Source organism: Tachypleus tridentatus, chromosome 7, assembly GCF_004210375.1.
Source record: "Tachypleus tridentatus isolate NWPU-2018 chromosome 7, ASM421037v1, whole genome shotgun sequence".
Taxonomy (NCBI): Eukaryota; Metazoa; Arthropoda; class Merostomata; order Xiphosura; family Limulidae; genus Tachypleus; species Tachypleus tridentatus.
Window position 1 is genome coordinate 110,923,614 of NC_134831.1, and position 24,348 is coordinate 110,947,961.

Below are 24,348 nucleotides of genomic sequence, written 5' to 3' on the forward strand. Positions count from 1 at the left end.
CGTGATGTATCTAGAGTAACAACAAAACTGAAACAGTAACGTGACGTATCTAGTATAACAACAAAACTGAAACAGTAACTTGATATATCTAGTATAACAACAAAACTGAAACAGTAACGTGATGTATCTTGTGTAACAACAAAACTGAAACAGTAAGGTGATATATCTCGTGTAACAACAAAACTGAAACAGTAACGTGACGTATCTAGTGTAACAACAAAACTGAAACAGTAACTTGATATATCTAGTATAACAACAAAACTGAAACAGTAACGTGATGTATCTTGTGTAACAACAAAACTGAAACAGTAAGGTGATATATCTAGTGTAACAACAAAACTGAAACAGTAACGTGATGTATCTAGTGTAACAACAAAACTGAAACAGTAACGCGACGTATCTTGTGTAACAACAAAACTGAAACAGTAAGGTGATATATCTAGTGTAACAACAAAACTGAAACACAAACGTGATGTACCTAGTGTAATAACAAAACTGAAACAGTAACTTGATATATCTAGTATAACAACAAAACTGAAACAGTAACGTGATGTATCTTGTGTAACAACAAAACTGAAACAGTAACGTGACGTATCTAGTGTAGCAACAAAACTGAAACAGTAACGTGATGTATCTAGTATAACAACAAAACTGAAACAGTAACGTGATGTATCTAGTGTAACAACAAAACTGAAACAGTAACGTGATGTATCTAATATAACAACAAAACTGAAACAGTAACGTGATGTATCTAGTGTAACAACAAAACTGAAACAGTAACGTGATGTATCTAGTGTAACAACAAAACTGAAACAGTAACGTGACGTATCTAGTGTAACAACAAAACTGAAACAGTAACGTGATATATCTAGTGTAACAACAAAACTGAAACAGTAACGTGACGTATGTAGTGTAGCAACAAAACTGAAACAGTAACGTGACGTATCTAGTGTAACAACAAAACTGAAACAGTAACGTGATGTATCTAGTATAACAACAAAACTGAAACAGTAACGTGATGTATCTAGAGTAACAACAAAACTGAAACAGTAACGTGACGTATCTAGTATAACAACAAAACTGAAACAGTAACTTGATATATCTAGTATAACAACAAAACTGAAACAGTAACGTGATGTATCTTGTGTAACAACAAAACTGAAACAGTAAGGTGATATATCTCGTGTAACAACAAAACTGAAACAGTAACGTGACGTATCTAGTGTAACAACAAAACTGAAACAGTAACTTGATATATCTAGTATAACAACAAAACTGAAACAGTAACGTGATGTATCTTGTGTAACAACAAAACTGAAACAGTAAGGTGATATATCTAGTGTAACAACAAAACTGAAACAGTAATCTAGTGTAACAACAAAACGTGATGTATCTAGTGTAACAACAAAACTGAAACAGTAACGATGACGTATCTTATGTAGTGTAACAACAAAACTGAAACAGTAACGTGATGTATCTAGTGTAACAACAAAACTGAAACAGTAACGTGATGTATCTAGTGTAATAACAAAACTGAAACAGTAACGTGATATATCTAGTATAACAACAAAACTGAAACAGTAACGTGATGTATCTTGTGTAACAACAAAACTGAAACAGTAACGTGACGTATCTAGTGTAGCAACAAAACTGAAACAGTAACGTGATGTATCTAGTATAACAACAAAACTGAAACAGTAACGTGATGTATCTAGTGTAACAACAAAACTGAAACAGTAACGTGATGTATCTAATATAACAACAAAACTGAAACAGTAACGTGATGTATCTAGTGTAACAACAAAACTGAAACAGTAACGTGATGTATCTAGTGTAACAACAAAACTGAAACAGTAACGTGATGTATCTAGTGTAACATCAAAACTGAAACAGTAAGGTGACGTATGTAGTGTAACAAAAAAACTGAAACAGTAACGTGATGTATCTAGTAAAACAACAAAACTGAAACAGTAACGTAATGTATCTAGTATAACAACAAAACTGAAACAGTAACGTGATGAATCTAATATAACAACAAAACTGAAACAGTAACGTGATGTATCTAATATAACAACAAAACTGAAACAGTAACGTGATGTATCTAGTGTAACAACAAAACTGAAACAGTAACGTGATGTATCTAGTGTAACAACAAAACTGAAACAGTAACGTGATGTATCTAGTGTAACAACAAAACTGAAACAGTAACGTGTATCTATGTAACAACAAAACTGAAACAGTAACGTGACGTATCTATAACAACAAAACTGAAACAGTAAGTATCTAGTATAACAACAAAACTGAAACAGTAACGTGATGTATGTAGTGTAACAACAAAACTGAAACAGTAACGTGACGTATGTAGTGTAACAAAAACTGAAACAGTGATGTATCTAGTGTAACAACAAAACTGAAACAGTAACGTGACGTATCTAGTGTAACAACAAAACTGAAACAGTAACGTGATGTATCTAATATAACAAGAAAACTGAAACAGTAACGTGATGTATCTAGTGTAACAACAAAACTGAAACAGTAACGTGATGTATCTAGTGTAACAACAAAACTGAAACAGTAACGTGATGTATCTAGTGTAACAACAAAACTGAAACAGTAACGTGACGTATCTAGTGTAACAACAAAACTGAAACAGTAACGTGACGTATCTAGTGTAACAACAAAACTGAAACAGTAACGTGACGTATCTAGTGTAACAACAAAACTGAAACAGTAACGTGACGTATCTAGTATAACAACAAAACTGAAACAGTAACGTGATGTATGTAGTGTAACAACAAAACTGAAACAGTAACGTGATGTATCTAATGTAACAACAAAACTGAAACAGTAACGTGATGTATCTAGTGTAACAACAAAACTGAAACAGTAACGTGATGTATCTAGTGTAACAACAAAACTGAAACAGTAACGTGATGTATCTAGTGTAACAACAAAACTGAAACAGTAACGTGACGTATCTAGTGTAACAACAAAACTGAAACAGTAACGTGATGTATCTAGTGTAACAACAAAACTGAAACAGTAACGTGATGTATCTAGTGTAACAACAAAACTGAAACAGTAACGTGATGTATCTAGTGTAACAACAAAACTGAAACAGTAACGTGACGTATGTAGTAACAACAAAACTAACGTGATGTATCTAGTGTAACAACAAAACTGAAACAGTAACGTGATGTATCTAGTGTAACAACAAAACTGAAACAGTAACGTGACGTATCTAGTGTAACAACAAAACTGAAACAGTAACGTGATGTATCTAGTGTAACAACAAAACTGAAACAGTAACGTGACGTATCTAGTGTAACAACAAAACTGAAACAGTAACGTGACGTATCTAGTGTAACAACAAAACTGAAACAGTAACGTGACGTATCTAGTGTAACAACAAAACTGAAACAGTAACGTGATGTATGTAGTGTAACAACAAAACTGAAACAGTAACGTGATGTATCTAGTGTAACAACAAAACTGAAACAGTAACGTGATGTATCTAGTGTAACAACAAAACTGAAACAGTAACGTGACGTATCTAGTGTAACAACAAAACTGAAACAGTAACGTGATGTATCTAATATAACAACAAAACTGAAACAGTAACGTGATGTATCTAATATAACAACAAAACTGAAACAGTAACGTGATGTATCTAATATAACAACAAAACTGAAACAGTAACGTGATGTATCTAGTATAACAACAAAACTGAAACAGTAACGTGATGTATCTAGTAAAACAACAAAACTGAAACAGTAACGTAATGTATCTAGTATAACAACAAAACTGAAACAGTAACGTGATGTATCTAGTATAACAACAAAACTGAAACAGTAACGTGATGTATCTAGTATAACAAAACTGAAACAGTAACGTGATGTATCTAATATAACAACAAAACTAAAACAGTAACGTGATGTATCTAGTGTAACAACAAAACTGAAACAGTAACGTGATGTATCTAATATAACAACAAAACTGAAACAGTAACGTGATGTATCTAGTGTAACAACAAAACTGAAACAGTAACGTGATGTATCTAGTGTAACAACAAAACTGAAACAGTAACGTGACGTATCTAGTGTAACAACAAAACTGAAACAGTAACGTGACGTATCTAGTATAACAACAAAACTGAAACAGTAATGTAATGTATCTAGTGTAACAACAAAACTGAAACAGTAACGTGATGTATCTAGTGTAACAACAAAACTGAAACAGTAACGTGATGTATCTATTGTAACAACAAAACTGAAACAGTAACGTGATGTATCTAGTGTAACAACAAAACTGAAACAGTAACGTGATGTATGTAGTATAACAACAAAACTGAAACAGTAACGTGATGTATCTAGTGTAACAACAAAACTGAAACAGTAACGTGACGTATCTAGTGTAACAACAAAACTGAAACAGTAACGTGATGTATCTAGTGTAACAACAAAACTGAAACAGTAACGTGACGTATCTAGTGTAACAACAAAACTGAAACAGTAACGTGATCTATCTAGTATAACAACAAAACTGAAACAGTAACGTGATGTATCTAGTGTAACAACAAAACTGAAACAGTAACGTGATGTATCTAGTGTAACAACAAAACTGAAACAGTAACGCAATGTATCTAGTGTAACAACAAAACTGAAACAGTAACGTGACGTATCTAGTGTAACAACAAAACTGAAACAGTAACGTGATGTATCTAGTGTAACAACAAAACTGAAACAGTAACGTGACGTATCTAATATAACAACAAAACTGAAACAGTAACGTGATGTATCTAATATAACAACAAAACTGAAACAGTAACGTGATGTATCTAGTGTAACAACAAAACTGAAACAGTAACGTGATGTATGTAGTGTAACAACAAAACTGAAACAGTAACGTGATGTATCTAGTGTAACAACAAAACTGAAACAGTAACGTGATGTATCTAGTGTAACAACAAAACTGAAACAGTAACGTGACGTATCTAGTGTAACAACAAAACTGAAACAGTAACGTGACGTATCTAATATAACAACAAAACTGAAACAGTAACGTGATGTATCTAGTGTAACAACAAAACTGAAACAGTAACGTGATGTATGTAGTATAAGAACAAAACTGAAACAGTAACGTGATGTATGTAGTGTAACAACAAAACTGAAACAGTAACGTGATGTATCTAATATAACAACAAAACTGAAACAGTAACGTGATGTATGTAGTATAACAACAAAACTGAAACAGTAACGTGATGTATGTAGTATAACAACAAAACTGAAACAGTAACGTGATGTATGAAACTCACCTTGCCGCGAAAAATACTTCGCTGTTGTTGTAAAGAACCATGTACATGTAAGGGTTAACGATGTCATGAACTTGTCCATTCAGCGAGTTCTTGAAGTAAGTGTCTGGGGTCCAGATATCGCTGCGCCACTTGTTTTGCAGAATAACTTTGTAATCGTGGTAGTTGTTAGCGATGCTGGAGTTAAGACGGTGATCTTTCCAGAACTGATGGTAGAATATGTCTGCCTGATAGGCCTGGAATATGTTTGAGTTATCTTTTATTTTCTTTAAAGAGAAAGATATTTAAGTAATTGAGAACTCAAAACAATTCACGTGATAAACTTTGATCAACAAAGAAGTGTTCTGACTAGGGCGTTAATTGTAAAAAACCATAATTATTTATCAGACATATTGTAATTTTGTCCTGTGTTAAAACCTTTGTAAAACTGGGAATGTGAGGTCCAGTCTGACGGAGTTTTTTTAACATACACTGTGAGGAAAGTTATTAATAAGTTACATATTGGGTTAAGGATTCTTCTACAGTAGGTGTCTGTGAGTTGTTAGCTGCAAATTCAATAATAAACGAACAGTAAGCACTCCACTTGTTTTTAAAATAATATATATATTCAAACTAGCTAAATGGATATATAAAAACTTTTTTCACTTTGTATTTCATAGTTGTATGTTAATTGTGTGTCATCATATAACAAACATAACATGCACCTCTTATCTTGTCTGTTCCGTAACGTTTGGTAGATTTATGGTTCTGGTCAGCCACCACTGGTTTTACACTAAACTGGATATTCTTGGACTCGCCAGTTATATTACCTCCATGGACTTCCATATACTTTATGCTCACTTGTTCCTTACGTCTACGCCTTTACATGCTTCTCTTTGATAAGTGATATGTGAATTGAACACGTGAGCATGAAATGTTTCTACACTAATAGGTCTGCCAGTTCCTGAAAAATACTTTCATAATGGCCATATCAGTTCGTCTTGTGACGATATGCCACAAACTGAAACAGATTCTCCAGTGTCAGGTTTGACTCTTTTGAACTTGACAATGAAAGTCTTCTATAAGTTCATACAATTTCAGTAAAGTCAGTTTTAATTTCTCATAATCCATGATATCTGTATGTACTTGTAGGCCTTTTCTTTTGAGAAATTGACTCAGACAGACTGTCCAGCCACCGTTGTTCCAGTTCTGAATTTGGACAACTTCCCTACATCTTTCCAGAAAGCATCCATTCCATCTTTACGTTTATCAGTATTTGGGCATCTTGAGCCATCTGGCCTTGACTCCTTTGTTATTCTTTCTTTGTATTTTCATTCTCTCTATTTCCAGCTTCTCCTTTCTTAATTCAGTTTTTCTTCCTTTCTTTTTCTTTGGTTCTTCTTGTTGTTTAACAAACTCTCGTAATTTACTGTCTTTTAACTCAAGTCGTTCTCCTCTGTATCCCTTTATCAAAATCATCTGATATGTTAATACAGAGTAATAGTAATCTCCCCACTGTTTCTGTATATAGACCTATATGTCGTTCAAATTTGCTTCTACTGTCGTTTCAAAATTTATTATTGTGGCTATAGCTAGCTAATTGTAAAAGAAACCATTTGTAACTAGTAGTAGAATATATAGTATGTGTTTTTGGCGATGAATTCGATAATAAACGAACAGCATGCACTCCGCTTGTTTATTAAAATAATACATATATATTCGAAAGAGTTAAAGGTCTATACCATATATATTCGAAAGAGTTAAAGGTCTATACCAAAAAGCTCTTGATACTATGTATTTCATAGTTCTAACTTAACTACCATAAAGTTCAATTCTTCTCGTCAAAAGTCCACTATTAAGTTGCTTTGGAATTCATATGACAAGCCGAATTATTTTTCTCACATCATCATCAGTGTAAAATTGACGTTTCTTTTGTTTTTTCTATTTTATCACAGAAGTATCAGTCTATAATTCACATACACTGACCGCAGTTCTGTCCTGAACTGTGGATACTTGTGTTTTGTTGTTGTTGTTGTTTATTTTTGTATTTAAGCCTGTTTCTAATAAACATCTGCTTTTCGCATATAGGCCTACAATGGCAGGTACAATTGATTTAGAACACCGTTTGACAAGACCAGTTCTTCTCCTAAAATGCGATAAATATTAACATTAACTCCTATGACAGTTAACTTATCGTTTTATAACTTTTCTCATCAACTTATCTTACTATTTTTTTACCCTTTATATTCTATGCTTGTCGCTAATTGTAGGTCTATCACTTAGGCCTTCCAAAGTTTCTATATCCTCAACACCAGTGGACTGAAAGAGACATTCGATAACCTCAACATCAAAGAATTATAAAAATAAAGTACGATTCTTACCGTCTTTCGTCCGCAAACGTATAATAAGTATCGCTTTTTAATAATTGCTTTCAACAATACTTATTTATTATCGTTTTATTCAACAAAACATGACTTTCAGTGAATAAAAGAGATTGTACAGGCCAAATATATTAATTTCATCGTTCACTACTTCTGCGAACCATGACAGCAAGAAATCCTATATGTTCTTGAAATCCAGTCGATTCCATAATATATCTCAAGATCCAAGTAGTTTCAAATTATAATGAGACCCAGGGATTTCCCCTTCTCCTTTAAATACAGATAAATTATATTTAAATTATTTGAAATACGTATATAATGTTTCTGAAATGCCATGGAAGGATACGAAATTGATTTCTTCATGCTAGCCTTGATGTTAACTAAATAGTTTTATATACTTTTTTACGCTTGGCTTGATGTTATTAACTAAATGGTTTTATATACTTCTTTACGCTTGGCTTGATATTAAGGAAATGAAGGTTTACATATTTCTCTAGATTTGGCTTGATGTTAACTAAATCGTTTTATATACTTCTTTACGCTTGGCTTGATATTAAGGAAATGAAGGTTTACATATTTCTCTAGATTTGGCTTGATGTTAACTAAATCGTTTTATATATTTCATTACCCTTGGTTTGATATTAACTAAATGTAGTTTGTGGATATATATATATTTCTTTAAGCTTGGTTTGATATTAACTAAATTCAGTTGATGCACACAAATATAAAGGCTATCAACTTGATATGGTAGATTAGAATAATGAATAGAATTATCTATGGATTAGGATAATGAAAGAGGATTAGTTACGGATTAAGATAAACAACGAAGTTACTTATAAATCAGTCCCCTGCTTGTACAGCGGTAAGTCTACGGATGTAAAAATAAATTTAGTTTTAGACAGCCCCTCGCTAGTACAGCGGTAGTGTCTCCGGATTTACAACGCTAAAATCAGGGGTTCGATTCCCCTCGGTGGGCTGGACAGTTAGTCCTTTGTGGCTTTGCTATACGAAAAACACAAACACGCAGCTTTAAAACACACACACACACACACAAATATTTATAAATCAAAAGAATTAATTTACAAACTAGAAAAAAGGAAATCATTCTAATAACATCATTTTATGGATGATTTCCAGTCTTGAAATAAAGTGTTTTGTTTTCGGGGGGAGCGATGATTGTCATACTTTTCTTTCATTAATTTCTAAGTTTTATGTTTGTTTATAACGCTCGTGGAAAGCTATCTACAGTTGTCTCCAATTTGAAGTGGAAGACTAGAGGAGAGTCAACGCTAACAATAGCTACTATTATCTGATCAAATAGTTTGATGTCTCCTATTGCTACAAAGTGCGCTAACTATATAACAATCGGGACATGAATGGACCAATAGGCCATGGTTGGCTAGATACCGCCAATTTTGTGTAAAAATATAACAATAACACGTTCTATGAACTGAGAAGCGGCGGATTCATTATAAGGGGAGAAATTCAAATCCTACTATTCTATTAATATAACGGAGGATGGTGTAGACTAGCTGTCTTTAGTGTGTAACACCAAAAGTAGGGATAACTAGATGGTGCTGACTGGCTGTCTTTAGTGTGTAACACTAAAAGTAAGCATAACTAGATGGTGCTGACTAGCTGTCTTTAATGTGTAACACTAAAAGTAGGGATAACTAGATGGTGCTGACTGGCTGTCTTTAGTGTGTAACACTAAAAGTAAGCATAACTAGATGGTGCTGACTAGCTGTCTTTAATGTGTAACACTAAAAGTAGGGATAACTAGATGGTGCTGACTGGCTGTCTTTGGTGTGTAACACTAAAAGTAAGCATAACTAGATGGTGCTGACTAGCTGTCTTTAGTGTGTAACACTAAAAGTAGGGATAACTAGATGGTGCTGACTAGCTGTCTTTAGTGTGTGACACTGAAAGTAAGGATAACTAGATGGTCCTGTATTTGATGTTGACATTTGGTATTATTGTGTAGTTACCATGAATTAAGTTCCTGTATTTGAGGATAAGTTACCATTATAAGATGGTCCTGTATTTGATGTTGTTATTTGGTATTATTGTGTAGTTACCATCATGACTATTAAGTTCCTGTATTTGATGTTGTTATTTGGTAGTATTGTGTAGAACTATTAACCATCATATAACTATTAAGTTCCTGTATTTGATGTTGTTATTTGGTATTATTGTGTAGTTACCATCGGAACTGTTAAGTTCCTGTATTTGATGTTGTTATTTGGTATTATTGTGTAGTTACCATCGGAACTATTAAGTTCCTGTATTTGATGTTGTTATTTGGTATTATTGTGTAGTTACCATTAGAACTATTAAGTTCCTGTATTTGATGTTGTTATTTGGTATTATTGTGTAGTTACCATTAGAACTATTAAGTTCCTGTAATTGATGTTGTTATTTGGTATTATTGTGTAGTTACCATTAGAACTATTAAGTTCCTGTATTTGATGTTGTTATTTAGTATTATTGTCTTTTGTGGAAGATATTGAAAACTCATTTAGTAACAAAAACCTAGGAACATGGAACGTTAAATAAGTCAATAAAAGATTGTAATTACTGTGACTTGTGAAGAAGACAATCCATTACGAAGTTGATGAAGCCTTTCTAACATAAATTATTTTTTTAACGTATAAGCAAAACATAAATAACACAGTAGTTGTTTGAATAAAGCGCGATATTTCGTGTAATCCGACAGTATCATATTTCGATTCATTTATATATGCTCTACGATTTTTTTTTCACTTCTGAGTTTGAACTACACTGTTCTGTGTCCACGACTATACGACTATATTGCTCGTGACGTCCTCTATCCGCTATAGGTTCAACAATATTAACTTTATTACGTACAAATAACGTGGATTTTGAGAAACGACTCATGTTTATATGTGCGTGTATATAATTTACATTTACACTTGGTTTACCTTGTAACATGGAGGTAACATGAATAAAAACATACAACACCTTAACAAACACACTACATACGACTACATGAACAAATATCCAGGCCCGCCTCTCTTGTTTTAACGTCTTTGTTTTCACTGTTTCTGTGTATGAAACATAGCTTCCTTATTACTCAGTTACATCTTGACAAAGATTACACTGACAATTGAAATGTTGTAACTAAACATAAATTAATGTAATAGAAATGTTTTTTCCCACAACTGTTTTCAAGTGATTGGATATTTTATTACATTACAATCCTAGTTTAAGCTGACTATTGAATGATTATCACCTCTTTCTCACCAGAGGTAAAATTGTAAATTCAACCCGCGATATAAAAAGAACTTTTAAACCCTATAAATAGTGCGCGTGAGCGTTCGGGAAATAACACTTTACAGCCCAGTCGATTTAATAAATATAGTTTGGAATCAATGGTCTTCCAACATGTCGATTAAATAAACAAGTATGCCAATGACCACTGTGAAAATCAATATTGAGTTTTATGTTTGTATGTTCGTATCTTACACTGTCATTCTTTATAGCTTTTATATGGGCGCAAACAATCTTGTTATGTTGCATAATTCATAAATCATTTGGATAAATATCCCTTGGATACGTTACGTCTAGGATCTTTAGAGTTCGGTTTTATTTAGAAATAAACAAACTTGGTCAAACACGCGTTTTTATGTTACTGAAGTCAATAATCATATGGATAGTCTTTATAGATAGTTGTTTATAAGACGCAGCCTAACCAGTAGAGGTTAGATGTACGTCATGTTTACATGTGTTTTTGTGTACTAATTCTGCAGTTCTTTACGTTAGTGCTAAGTAAGATGAGTTAAGCCTAACTTAAATCGACTAAGAAAACTGAAGCTGATGGTTGTAAATATTGTCAACAGAAGAATTCAGTCACTGTAGGTTATATACTCAATCACTGTGGGTTATATAGTATATATTCAGTCACTGTGGGTTATATAGTATATATTCAGTCACTGTGGGTTATATAGTATATACTCAATCACTGTGGGTTATATAGTATATATTCAGTCACTGTGGGTTATATAGTATATATTCAGTCACTGTAGGTTATATAGTATATATTCAGTCACTGTAGGTTATATAGTATATATTCAGTCACTGTAGGTTATATAGTATATATTCAGTCACTGTAGGTTATGTAGTGTATATTCAGTCACTATAGATTATATAGTATATATTCAGTCACTGTAGGTTATATAGTATATATTTAGTCACTGTAGGTTATATAGTATATATTCAGTCACTATAGATTATATAGTATATATTCAGTCACTGTAGGTTATATAGTATATATTCAGTCACTATAGGTTATATAGTATATATTCAGTCACTGTAGGTTATATAGTATATATTCAGTCACTGTAGGTTATATAGTATATATTCAGTCACTGTAGGTTATATAGTATATATTCAGTCACTATAGGTTATATAGTATATATTAAGTCACTGTAGGTTATATAGTATATATTCAGTCACTATAGGTTATATAGTATATATTCAGGCACTATAGGTTATACAGTATATATTCAGTCACTGTAGGTTATGTAGTATATATTCAGTCACTATAGATTATATAGTATATATTAAGTCACTATAGGTTATATAGTATATATTCAGTCACTGTAGGTTATATAGTATATATTTAGTCACTGTAGGTTATATAGTATATATTCAGTCACTATAGATTATATAGTATATATTCAGTCACTGTAGGTTATATAGTATATATTCAGTCACTATAGGTTATATAGTATATATTAAGTCACTGTAGGTTATATAGTATATATTCAGTCACTATAGGTTATATAGTATATATTGAGTCACTATAAGTTATATTGTATATAATCAGTCACTGTAGGTTGATATAGTATATATTCCGATAAGAAAAAAAAAATCCAAATAGTTGTCATCAGTCATATGGGTGTTACACAAAATACCTGTTCATTTACAATGATGTAGACATCTACGTTCTCACTTAAACAGCATATTGACCAATAAGGAAGCAATGTTTGTTATTTCGTTATGTTCGAAAATTTGAAGATTAATTTACATTTTAATTTTTAAATACCAGTAAATTTTTAACCTGAACATCGTAGTTTTGAAGGTATTTATACAGATGTATGGTAACTATGAGCGACGGAACATCACCCACAGTGTCGGATGTTTTTGCCTCGTTTTTAAAAACATTTTCCTTTGCAGGTCTATTCCATTCGTGCATGTAATCATGTAGCTCCAAATATTTATAGTTGCGAGTTGTTATTGGCTTGAATACCAAATCCTAAACATATTACAATTACAAGTTTAATTCAGATCTAGGCTCCCGAATATAGAACAATCCAATCTGACAGAAGCTGGATATCTGTCTATTTACCATTTTGTAAGCTCTACCTCCACAGATATATCGCAGCTTATTCCTTGTTATTATTTATCTATAATTTATGTACAGAGCCCTTCGGTTTTAAAAGTAATATATATATATAACAGAATTTCTCCTATACAGATTGAGTTTAAATAAATAACTAGGTTGATGAATGTTTGGGTTTTGGGAGCCTTTTCAACTTTAACGCCTTTCAAAATACGTGGAGATGAAGCCAAACAAAAGTTATGTTTAGTGCCATGCTTGGCACAGGTACTGGTGCATTGGACGAACGGATCGTGTCTTGCGGCTTAAAAAGGTGAAAGAGGCGGCCCATGCCTCTATTTTTAACATTATTTTCATTAGAATGTAGTGATAGTTGTTATCATTGTTTTGTATGGACAAATCACTAAAAAAATTAGGTAACATTCTGAAACACGTAGCAGTTGTAAAATATGTTTAAAATTACCTTGGAACCACATAACGCTAACACATTTCTAACGTATACAATATGATAATGTCTGTGACAACAATGTCTAACTTAATGTATAAAACAACAGTATCTAACATAACATAATATACAAGTTAACAGAAATATTATAGTTAAGTGAACTCATGACAATCACTAAGTCACAACAACCCTTTGTGAATTTAAAACAATGAACACAAAAGGTCTAAAATCACTCAAAATTATCTGTGTTTTTCGCCCTATCAATTTAACTGGTGAGTTTAGTAAGAGATTTACAAACTTATGTTTACAAAGTGACTTGTCTTTACAAAGCTTACACTTCTTGAAATAATAATTTTACTCGAACTAATGAAAAACAAAACAAAACATGGGTTTACCTGCATTTCCTCGTCTACTGAGAGGATATTTAGAATCGCAATTTTGATATAGACTTTGACAGGACTTCCTGGAAACATATGAAACATTGTTAGAAATACATTAAATAACTTTTAGTTTACTGTTTTAATTAACAAACACAAGATGACACTTTTCTGAGCCTTAAATACGTCACTCGCTTACTACTATTTTTGAATGTCTGACAATTTGTTTTAATTCTTTCTAACAACACACGAATATTTATGCCTCGTTTTATCGTATTATTATGCATGTAACAACAGTTCAAAACACGACAGGACAGATACCTATAATTCGTATGCGAAAGTAGAAAAACAAATAATTTGAGAATCACAATATAAGTCAAATATTACCATCTCATGTAAATATAAAATATTACAGCACTCAGTTTTTACGTTTTAGTAAAGAACAATTTTAAAATTCCAATAACGTGCCAACTAATAAATCACCGAATCCAAAAACAATGACTATTAACATCACAAAGTCAGACCCTAATTGTTCTATAGTTCAAAAACAATGACTATTAACATCACAAAGGCAGACCCTAATTGTTCTATAGTTCAAAAACAATGACTATTAACATCACAAAGTCAGACCCTAATTGTTCTATAGTTCAAAAACAATGACTATTAACATCACAAAGTCAGACCCTAATTGTTCTATAGTTCAAAAACAATGACTATTAACATCACAAAGTCAGACCCTAATTGTTCTATTGTTCAAAAACAATGACTATTAACATCACAAAGTCAGACCCTAATTGTTCTATAGTTCAAAAACAATGACTATTAACATTCATACCCTAATTGTTCTATAGTTCAAAAACAATGACTATTAACATTCATACCCTAATTGTTCTATAGTTCAAAAACAATGACTATTAACATCACAAAGTGAGACCCTACTTGTTGTTTCGTTAAAAAAACAATGACTATTAACATTCAGACCTTAATTGTCCTATAGTTAAAAAACAATGACTATTAACATTCAGACCCTAATTGTTCTATAGTTAAAAAACAATGACTATTAACATTCAGACCCTAATTGTTCTATAGTTCAAAAACAATGACTATTAACATTCAGACCCTAATTGTTCTATCGTTCAAAAACAATGACTATTAACATTCAGACCCTAATTGCTCTATAGTTCAAAACCAATGACTATTAACATTCAGACCCTAATTGTTCTATAGTTCAAAAACAATGACTATTAACATTCAGACCCTAATTGTTCTATAGTTCAAAAACAATGACTATTAACATTCAGACCCTAAAAACAATGACTATTAACATTCAGACCCTAATTGTTCTATAGTTCAAAAACAATGACTATTAACATTCAGACCCTAATTGTTCTATAGTTCAAAAACAATGAGTATTAACATTCAGACCCTAATTGTTCTATAGTTCAAAAACAATGAGTATTAACATTCAGACCCTAATTGTTCTATAGTTCAAAAACAATGAGTATTAACATTCAGACCCTAATTGTTCTATAGTTCAAAAACAATGAGTATTAACATTCAGACCCTAATTGTTCTATAGTTCAAAAACAATGAGTATTAACATTCAGACCCTAATTGTTCTATAGTTCAAAAACAATGACTATTAACATTCAGACCCTAATTGTTCTATAGTTCAAAAACAATGAGTATTAACATTCAGACCCTAATTGTTCTATAGTTCAAAAACAATGACTATTAACATTCAGACCCTAATTGTTCTATAGTTCAAAACAATGAGTATTAACATTCAGACCCTAATTGTTCTATAGTTCAAAAACAATGAGTATTAACATTCAGACCCTAATTGTTCTATAGTTCAAAAACAATGAGTATTAACATTCAGACCCTAATTGTTCTATAGTTCAAAAACAATGAGTATTAACATTCAGACCCTAATTGTTCTATAGTTTAAAGGAATGAAATTCTCAAACTAAGCTTTTCAATTTTTCTAGTTAATAATGGGATAATCCGTCGTTATATAAAGAATTTCACAGACCTTTTCTAATGGCGAGAAACAGCTCGACTGGCATAGTTAAATATTTGTCATTTAGGTTAAAGGAGTTCTTTCAAAGTAAGGTTTTGAAGCAACAGCTGTCAAAGTTGTCAGAATATATGAACAATTACACCCAACCACACCCTTTCACTTACGTCACCAGCGTAACTAGGTGTTGTTTATCAGTTGGAAGGTTTTATGAGACTATAGAATTATATTTATAGGACTAAATTTGACGCATCAGTTTGGAAAGTTTTACTTTTCTTATCAATTGAGAAATTTCAGACTACTAGGCTTGACATATCAGTATAGAAGGTTTCATAAGACTACATATGTACATAGGACTGGGTTTCACACATTACTGTGGAAGATTTCATGCATCTGGAGGCTCACTTTATTTTAACTGGTTTTTGAAACCTCTCTATAAATTCCAACAAGCGTGTTATTAACGTGAAACCCAGATGTTAAACTTAGTTATTTAAGTTTACAGACAGTTTGTTTCAAAATGAATACGTTAGAGATAGATGTAATCTGTCTATATATACAAAACACGTGAATATTCGAGACGACACAGAACTAAAATCTCTCTATAAGCAAGTTAGTCACGTGTTCGTGAAAGTAAACACCGTTTCAACGTTAATTTATGTCATAATGTATGATGTAGTTATTTGTCGTCGTGTTTGTACTTGTGACGTAGATTGTTAAACTTACTTGTACAGACAGTGAAAGTAATGAGGTGGAAAAACATAGGTTAACAGAACTAGTTACATTTCTAATCACCATTGATTGAATTAAGATTTAGGAAATAGAATTCCTACCGTTCCAAATGGGCGGTCTCATTCTATCGTACGATGAGGATACGATATCGCTAAGTTCAACAGCTGGTTTTATTTGGTCATTATCACAACTGGGAATTACCAGACAGAGAAACTAGTTAGAAATCCAGTAAAAAACTTTATGTAAAAGGTATAAAATAAACAGTTTAATTGTTAGAAATTGATTATTTTACTGTAATACAAACAGTAAAAGTATTTTTATTCGAAAAATAAATACATTTTGGTTCTCACCTGAAGAGATCGTTCTGTTCACTTCATCTTCATTGTTACTAAAACGCTTAACCGTCTGACATTAAACGTATTATTACGATAAAGAAATGAAAACCTGTTTTACAATATCATAAAAATGGAGCTGTTGGAAAATTACGTGCCACTTTTAAATCAAAATATTGTATTATTAGACAAACCTGATACACAGTTGTACAGAAGTATACTAAAGCTATGGTTTCGTGTTTTTATTTTCACCAGTAACTAGTGTTGTAATACACTGTTGCACTATTGAAGTCATGTAGAAACAGACGACATAGTGTTACTATACAAACCCGATAGAAGATATTGGTTTTGAGGTACTGACTTAGTGTAGTTATAGTTGACGCTTCGGTACTTTTATTGTAAATCTATTGTTTATTTGGAACCTGGCATATTTATTGTCTTCAGTCTGAGATCGATCTATAACGATATTTCTGTAAGCCTAACTAATGAGCTCCAGTTTGAACGGACACATAATCTGACCAGCGACGTATGGTAGACAAAACAGAAATTACACTAACACCATTCATTTCAAAAACTTAAATATTTAAAGCGAGTAATAACCACAGAAGAGAACACAAGCAGAAAGACACGGAATGGACTATCTATGATGTGTCGACCACCGTTATAGAAATCCGACTTTTAACGTTATAAGCTTCAAGTTTACGACACAACGATTGGGTGGCAAGATTAACATTGTTTGAAACATGTACAAGTTCTGAAGCTAATTCACGATAGTAACATATTGGAAACGTTAAAAGGTGTATTGTCACCAAACGTTTCAGGTTTAATTGTTGAAACAACTATAACACATCTTAACACTAAAAATAAGTCTTATATAACATCAAGTAATTTTCAATAACTGAACATTCAATATTTTGTTTTACAAGTTTTTAGGAACTCTCCTGAAAAATCTGTAAAGCGAAACGTTGAGTTTTAAATTCAACATAAACAGCAAATTTAGTGTTATTATGTCATTTATTAGTAGTTGAAAAATATATACAACAATATGTATCTCACACAGAAACTAAATAATTTTGATAGATCGATAACAACAAGAGATTGACCAATAAACCAGTTCCACTGTTTCGTTATTCAGTCCTAGCAACAGACTTGTCTTTATTCGTAAGCTGTGTCATCTAGCATACATTCAAGTGAAGTATAGATATATATTATGCATGATGATAGATTGCAGTATTTTTTTCCCCGGACATAAAGACTATATCTGCCCTCAAAACGTCTATTGTTATGTATGATTATACATTTAGTAAATGTTCTATAGGTTGTATAGGAACCACCATTAGGTGGCTAATTGTTTATATTTAATATCTACGCTATTTTCAGGTACTGAAAAACATTGCGCTAAATGAAAAATGCAAAGCCAAATCTATCATGTGACTTTTTAAAAGATCACACATAAACATTAAATGAATGCCATGAACATTTAAGTGGTCAATAATATAAAATCATTGCTAAAGCCAATGGTAGTCACGAACCGAGAATAAAGAAAACGCTATTGATAAGTAGGCCTAAAGAAGAATTACACCAACGGAATAGTGTAGTTCGTTAATTGTTAGAACAAATTTAAAGATAAAACATTGTTTTTTAGTACTTATAACATTGTTGTCATCAAATATAAAACACATAATTCGATCACTATATTCCTACAGAATAAAATATGTTATAGTTTTTTATGTCGATTCTTTAACGACATTCTAACGATTCAATTTCATTTCGCATTCCCCGTTCCATAATATTGATGTTTTATCTGCTGACAACAACAGGCCTGTTTATAATTTTAGAAACTTAATCGAACACAGGTGCTTTTAGCTTAAGAAACTGTTTGTACTTAAAGTGAATGTTGGACTTCCAAAGTTAAACAATGAATAAGATATTAGTTATGTTAAACAAAGGCTTTTGTTATTTGCTATTTAATATATTGTAACATTGTGTTACTAATGGCGAGAAGCCGTTCTTGGTTATGACTGTTTAGCCTCATTATAACTTGTCTTGTGTTTAGTCTCATTATAACCTGTCTTATGTTTAGTCTCATTATAACTTGTCTTGTGTTTAGCTTCATTATAACTTGTCTTGTGTTTAGCTTCATTATAACTTGTCTTGTGTTTAGCTTCATTATAACTTATGTTTAGTCTCATTATAACTTGTCTTGTGTTTAGCCTCATTATAACTTGTCTTGTGTTTAGCTTTATTATAACTTGTCTTATCTTTAGTCTCATTATAACCTGTCTTATGTTTAGTCTCATTATAACTTGTCTTGTGTTTAGCCTCATTATAACTTGTCTTGTGTTTAGCCTCATTATAACTTGTCTTGTGTTTAGCTTCATTATAACTTGTCTTGTGTTTAGCCTCATTATAACTTGTCTTGTGTTTAGCCTCATTATAACTTGTCTTGTGTTTAGCTTCATTATAACTTATGTTTAGTCTCATTATAACTTGTCTTGTGTTTAGCTTTATTATAACTTGTCTTGTGTTTAGCCTCATTATAACTTGTTTTGTGTTTAGCCTCATTATAACTTGTCTTGTGTTTAGCCTCATTGTAACTTGTCTTGTGTTTAGCCTCATTATAACTTGTCTTGTGTTTAGCCTCATTATAACTTGTTTTGTGTTTAGCCTCATTATAACTTGTCTTGTGTTTAGCCTCATTATAACTTGTCTTGTGTTTAGCCTCATTATAACTTGTCTTGCTGCTTACTGCGCAGAACGCTTTTTGTTTCTTTTCTTACTGTAAGTTGTATCTGGTTAATTTCTAATAATTCAAAACATGCTATTGTGTATTTGAAAAATAAATAGTTTAATATATTTCTTCCATTTATTAGCCGAATCACAAAGTTAAAATGAAAGTACTCCTTATAACAATGACAATTCTCCACTAGGCTGAACCAATACGAAAAACACAGAATAATATTTACCTGACCAAAACAGACGTACTAAACCTGACATTTCTTTACTTAAGCCAGCAACAAACACTATTGACAACGCTGATGTACAGAGATTGACAATATTATAATAAAACGATTTTTGGAGCCTTAGAATATTATTATCGTCTATCAGTCATGACCGTTTATATTCTATTTGGCGACCATTATTTGACAATAACCCGTTAGCGCATTTTCCACTGCAGAACCATTCTTCGTAAAGATACCACGTCCAAATCACGTTTCGTTTTTCATTAACCATCTTCTAATTGAGGACAATGGTCGAACGCCATGTTCAACACTCCCATCCCACAGAAATCCAGAGGGGTTGCGCGTAACGATTTGTCTTTCTATAGAATAGCATGAATACATATTTGATTTTCCAGATGATCAGTGATGGTTCTATGAGAGGTTTTAACCTGTTCAACCCATACTCTGTTGGCTTGATTTGGTTTGGTTTAAATTTCACGCAAAGCTACACGAAGGCTATCTGCATTAGCTGTCCCTAATTTAGCACCCACCGCCAACTTTTGGGCTACTCTTTTTACCAACGAATAGTTTGTTCTGACGAGGATTTGAACCCGCGACCCTCATATGTCGAGTGCCTTAACCACCTGGCCATGCCGGGCCTGGCCTGATTTAAAAACTAGGTTCGTCTTAATAATGCTAAGTTACGTGGATTCTCATCTGTTACAAGACATTCATTTTGACAAATACGGCAATGATACTTAATGTTAAATGTTAACAAGTAGAATGAATACACATTCCCGTCTAGAAGATTTCAAATCTCTATCTGAACATATAGTTATGATACCAATGTACAACTGAACATATAGTTATGATACCAATGTACAACTGAACATATAGTTATGATACCAATGTACAACTGAACATATAGTTATGATACCAATGTAAAACTGAACATATAGTTATGATACCAATGTACAACTGAACATATAGTTATGATACCAATGTACAACTGAACATATAGTTATGATACCAATGTACAACTGAACATATAGTTATGATACCAATGTAAAACTGAACATATAGTTATGATACCAATGTACAACTGAACATATAGTTATGATACAATGTACAAATGTTTTGCGTCGAGAAGACTATTTCCAATCTCTTTCCAAACTGATCTATTTTTGATAGGATGACACCACTTATCAAAGAAAACCAAACAATATCAAACTGTACTTCTGATACAATCTGTTCCACAACAGCTTTACATTGGCTATGATTGTCTTGTAACTGGTTGATAGATAGTTGTCAATAAATTAATTTCACTGCCTGCTAGGACGATACATAGTTGTTAACACTTTGAGTTACACAACCGGCTAGGACGATACATAGTTGTTAATAAATTAATTTCACTGCCTGCTAGGACGATACATAGTTGTTAATATGTTGAGTTACTCTACTTGGTAGGTCGATACATAGTTGTTAATACGTTGAGTTACACAACCGGCTAGGTCGATACATAGTTGTTAATACGTTGAGTTACTCTACTTGGTAGGTCGATACATAGTTGTTATTACATTCAATTACTCTACCTGCTAGAATGATACGTAATTGGTAATACGTTTAGTTACCCTACCATTACGAACATATCTAGTTGTTAATACATTACGTTACTCTACTTGCTAGAACTATACTCAGTTGTTAACGCATTACGTTACTCTACTCGCTAGAACTATACACAGTTGTTAATACATTACGTTACTCTACTTGCTAGAACTATACACAGTTGTTAATGCATTACGTTACTCTACTTGCTAGAACTATACACGGTTGTTAATACATTACGTTACTCTACTTGCTAGAACTATACACAGTTGTTAATACATTACGTTACTCTACTTGCTAGAGCTATACACAGTTGTTAATACATTACGTCACTCTACTTGCTAGAACTATACACAGTTGTTAATACATTACGTTACTCTACTTGCTAGAACTATACACAGTTGTTAATACATTACGTTACTCTACTTGCTAGAACTATACACAGTTGTTAATGCATTACGTTACTCTATTTGCTAGAACTATACACAGTTGTTAATACATTACGTTACTCTTCTTGCTAGAACTATACACAGTTGTTAAAGCATTACGTTACTCTACTTGCTAGAACTATACACAGTTGTTAATACATTAAGTCACTCTACTTGCTAGAACTATACAGAGTTGTTAATACATTACGTTACTCTACTTGCTAGAACTATACACAGTTGTTAAAGCATTACGTTACTCTACTTGCTAGAACTATACACAGTTGTTAATACATTAAGTCACTCTACTTGCTAGAACTATACACAGTTGTTAATACATTACGTTGCTCTACTTGCTAGAACTATACAGAGTTGTTAATACATTACGTTACTCTACTTGCTAGAACTATACACAGTTGTTAAAGCATTACGTTACTCTACTTGCTAGAACTATACACAGTTGTTAATACATTACGTTACTCTACTTGCTAGAACTATACACAGTTGTTAAAGCATTACGTTACTCTACTTGCTAGAACTATACACAGTTGTTAATACATTAAGTCACTCTACTTGCTAGAACTATACAGAGTTGTTAATACATTACGTTACTCTACTTGCTAGAACTATACACAGTTGTTAATACATTACGTTACTCTACTTGCTAGAACTATACACAGTTGTTAATACATTACGTTACTCTACTTGCTAGAACTATACACAGTTGTTAATACATTACGTTACTCTACTTGCTAGAACTATACACAGTTGTTAATACATTACGTTACTCTACTTGCTAGAACTATACACAGTTGTTAATACATTACGTTACTCTACTTGCTAGAACTATACACAGTTGTTAATACATTACGTTACTCTACTTGCTAGAACTATACACAGTTGTTAAAGCATTACGTTACTCTACTTGCTAGAACTATACACAGTTGTTAATACATTACGTTACTCTACTTGCTAGAGCTATACACAGTTGTTAATACATTACGTTACTCTACTTGCTAGAACTATACACAGTTGTTAATACATTACGTTACTCTACTTGCTAGAACTATACACAGTTGTTAATACATTAAGTCACTCTACTTGCTAGAACTATACAGAGTTGTTAACGCATTACGTTACTCTACTTGCTAGAACTATACACAGTTGTTAAGGCATTACGTTACTCTACTTGCTAGAGCTATACATAGTTGTTAATACATTACGTTACTCTTCTTGCTAGAGCTATACACAGTTGTTAATACATTACGTCACTCTACTTGCTGGAACTATACACCGTTGTTAATGCATTCAACTGCTCTCCCTCCTATGACGATACATATTTGATAGTATATTCAGTTACACTACTTGCTAGGACGAAACACACTTGTTGTATTCAGTTACTTTACCTGCCAGGACGATATATAGATGTTATTATAAGACATTCCAGGAGTATCAGTGGAACGTTACTGGGCAGGTGCATATTCCTAGGAAACATGAAGATGTTCCACCTGTTGTGAAAACCTAGAGCAATGACGTGGTAAATCTGTAATCGTAGAATTAATTTTTCACACATAATATATATTTTCGATATTTTGATAAAAAGTTTAGAAAAATCTACCTTTACATTTCACTTGCCCCCTAGTGGCACAGAGGTATTTCTATAAATTCACACCTTTAGAAACCGAGTTTAACACCTCTGGTGTGAAGAGCACAGATAGCTCATTAAATTCTAGCGAAACAAATAATTCAATTTATGTTAGAAAAAATTACTAAAAGAAACGTTTTTATTTGTTTTTTTAATATGTTGAGTTTTTGTTTTGTTTCACGTGTTCCAGGGAATGTATAATCCAGTATGGGCGATGCTGCTCGTTCAGTGTCAATGTACAGAACTGGTTGGTATTAGAATATTCGTTAAGCTATAAAATGGATTTTAATATTACATTTGTCGAGTCTGTCGTAAGGAGAGACGAACAATGTATAAATTATCAAAACTGTTTCATTATACTTGCAGTGCTAACAATATAAATATATTACGTGTGCATTTCATTTATAACTTACTTTATGTAAGATTAAACAGAAGTGGCCCAGCATGTTAAGGCGTGCGACTCGTAATCCGAGGGTCGCGGGTTCGCATCCTCTTCGCGCCAAACATGCTCGCCCTTTCAGTCGTGGGGACGTTATAATGTTACGGTCAATCCCACTATTCGTTGGTAAAAGAGTAGCCCAAGAGTTGGCGGTGGGTGGTGATGACTAGCTGCCTTCCCTCTAGTCTTATACTGCTAAATTAGGGACGACTAGCACAGATAGCCTTCGAGTAGCTTTGTGCGAAATTCAAAAACAAACAAACAAACTAAACAGAAGTACAATATGTTTTATGATTGTTGATTACGAGAAACCCACTTGAAATACTTATGTATCTCAGAACGGCTGGTACGGGTAT

At 32.4% G+C, this 24,348-nt stretch overlaps 1 protein-coding gene across 1 annotated transcript in view; it reads right to left on the bottom strand.

Moving 5' to 3' along the window:
• The window catches only part of LOC143257771 (glycine receptor subunit alpha-1-like), a 49,055-nt gene extending 32,260 nt beyond the window's left edge, over positions 1-16,795 (bottom strand). The window contains exons 1-3 of the mRNA XM_076516805.1: positions 16,706-16,795; positions 13,874-13,941; positions 5,315-5,547 (exon numbers count right to left, since the gene is read on the bottom strand). Coding sequence (XP_076372920.1) covers positions 5,315-5,547; positions 13,874-13,941; positions 16,706-16,727 — 323 coding nt within the window. The 5' untranslated portion in view covers positions 16,728-16,795. The remainder of the gene's footprint in view (positions 1-5,314; positions 5,548-13,873; positions 13,942-16,705) is intronic.
• Positions 16,796-24,348: the final 7,553 nt, after the last annotated feature.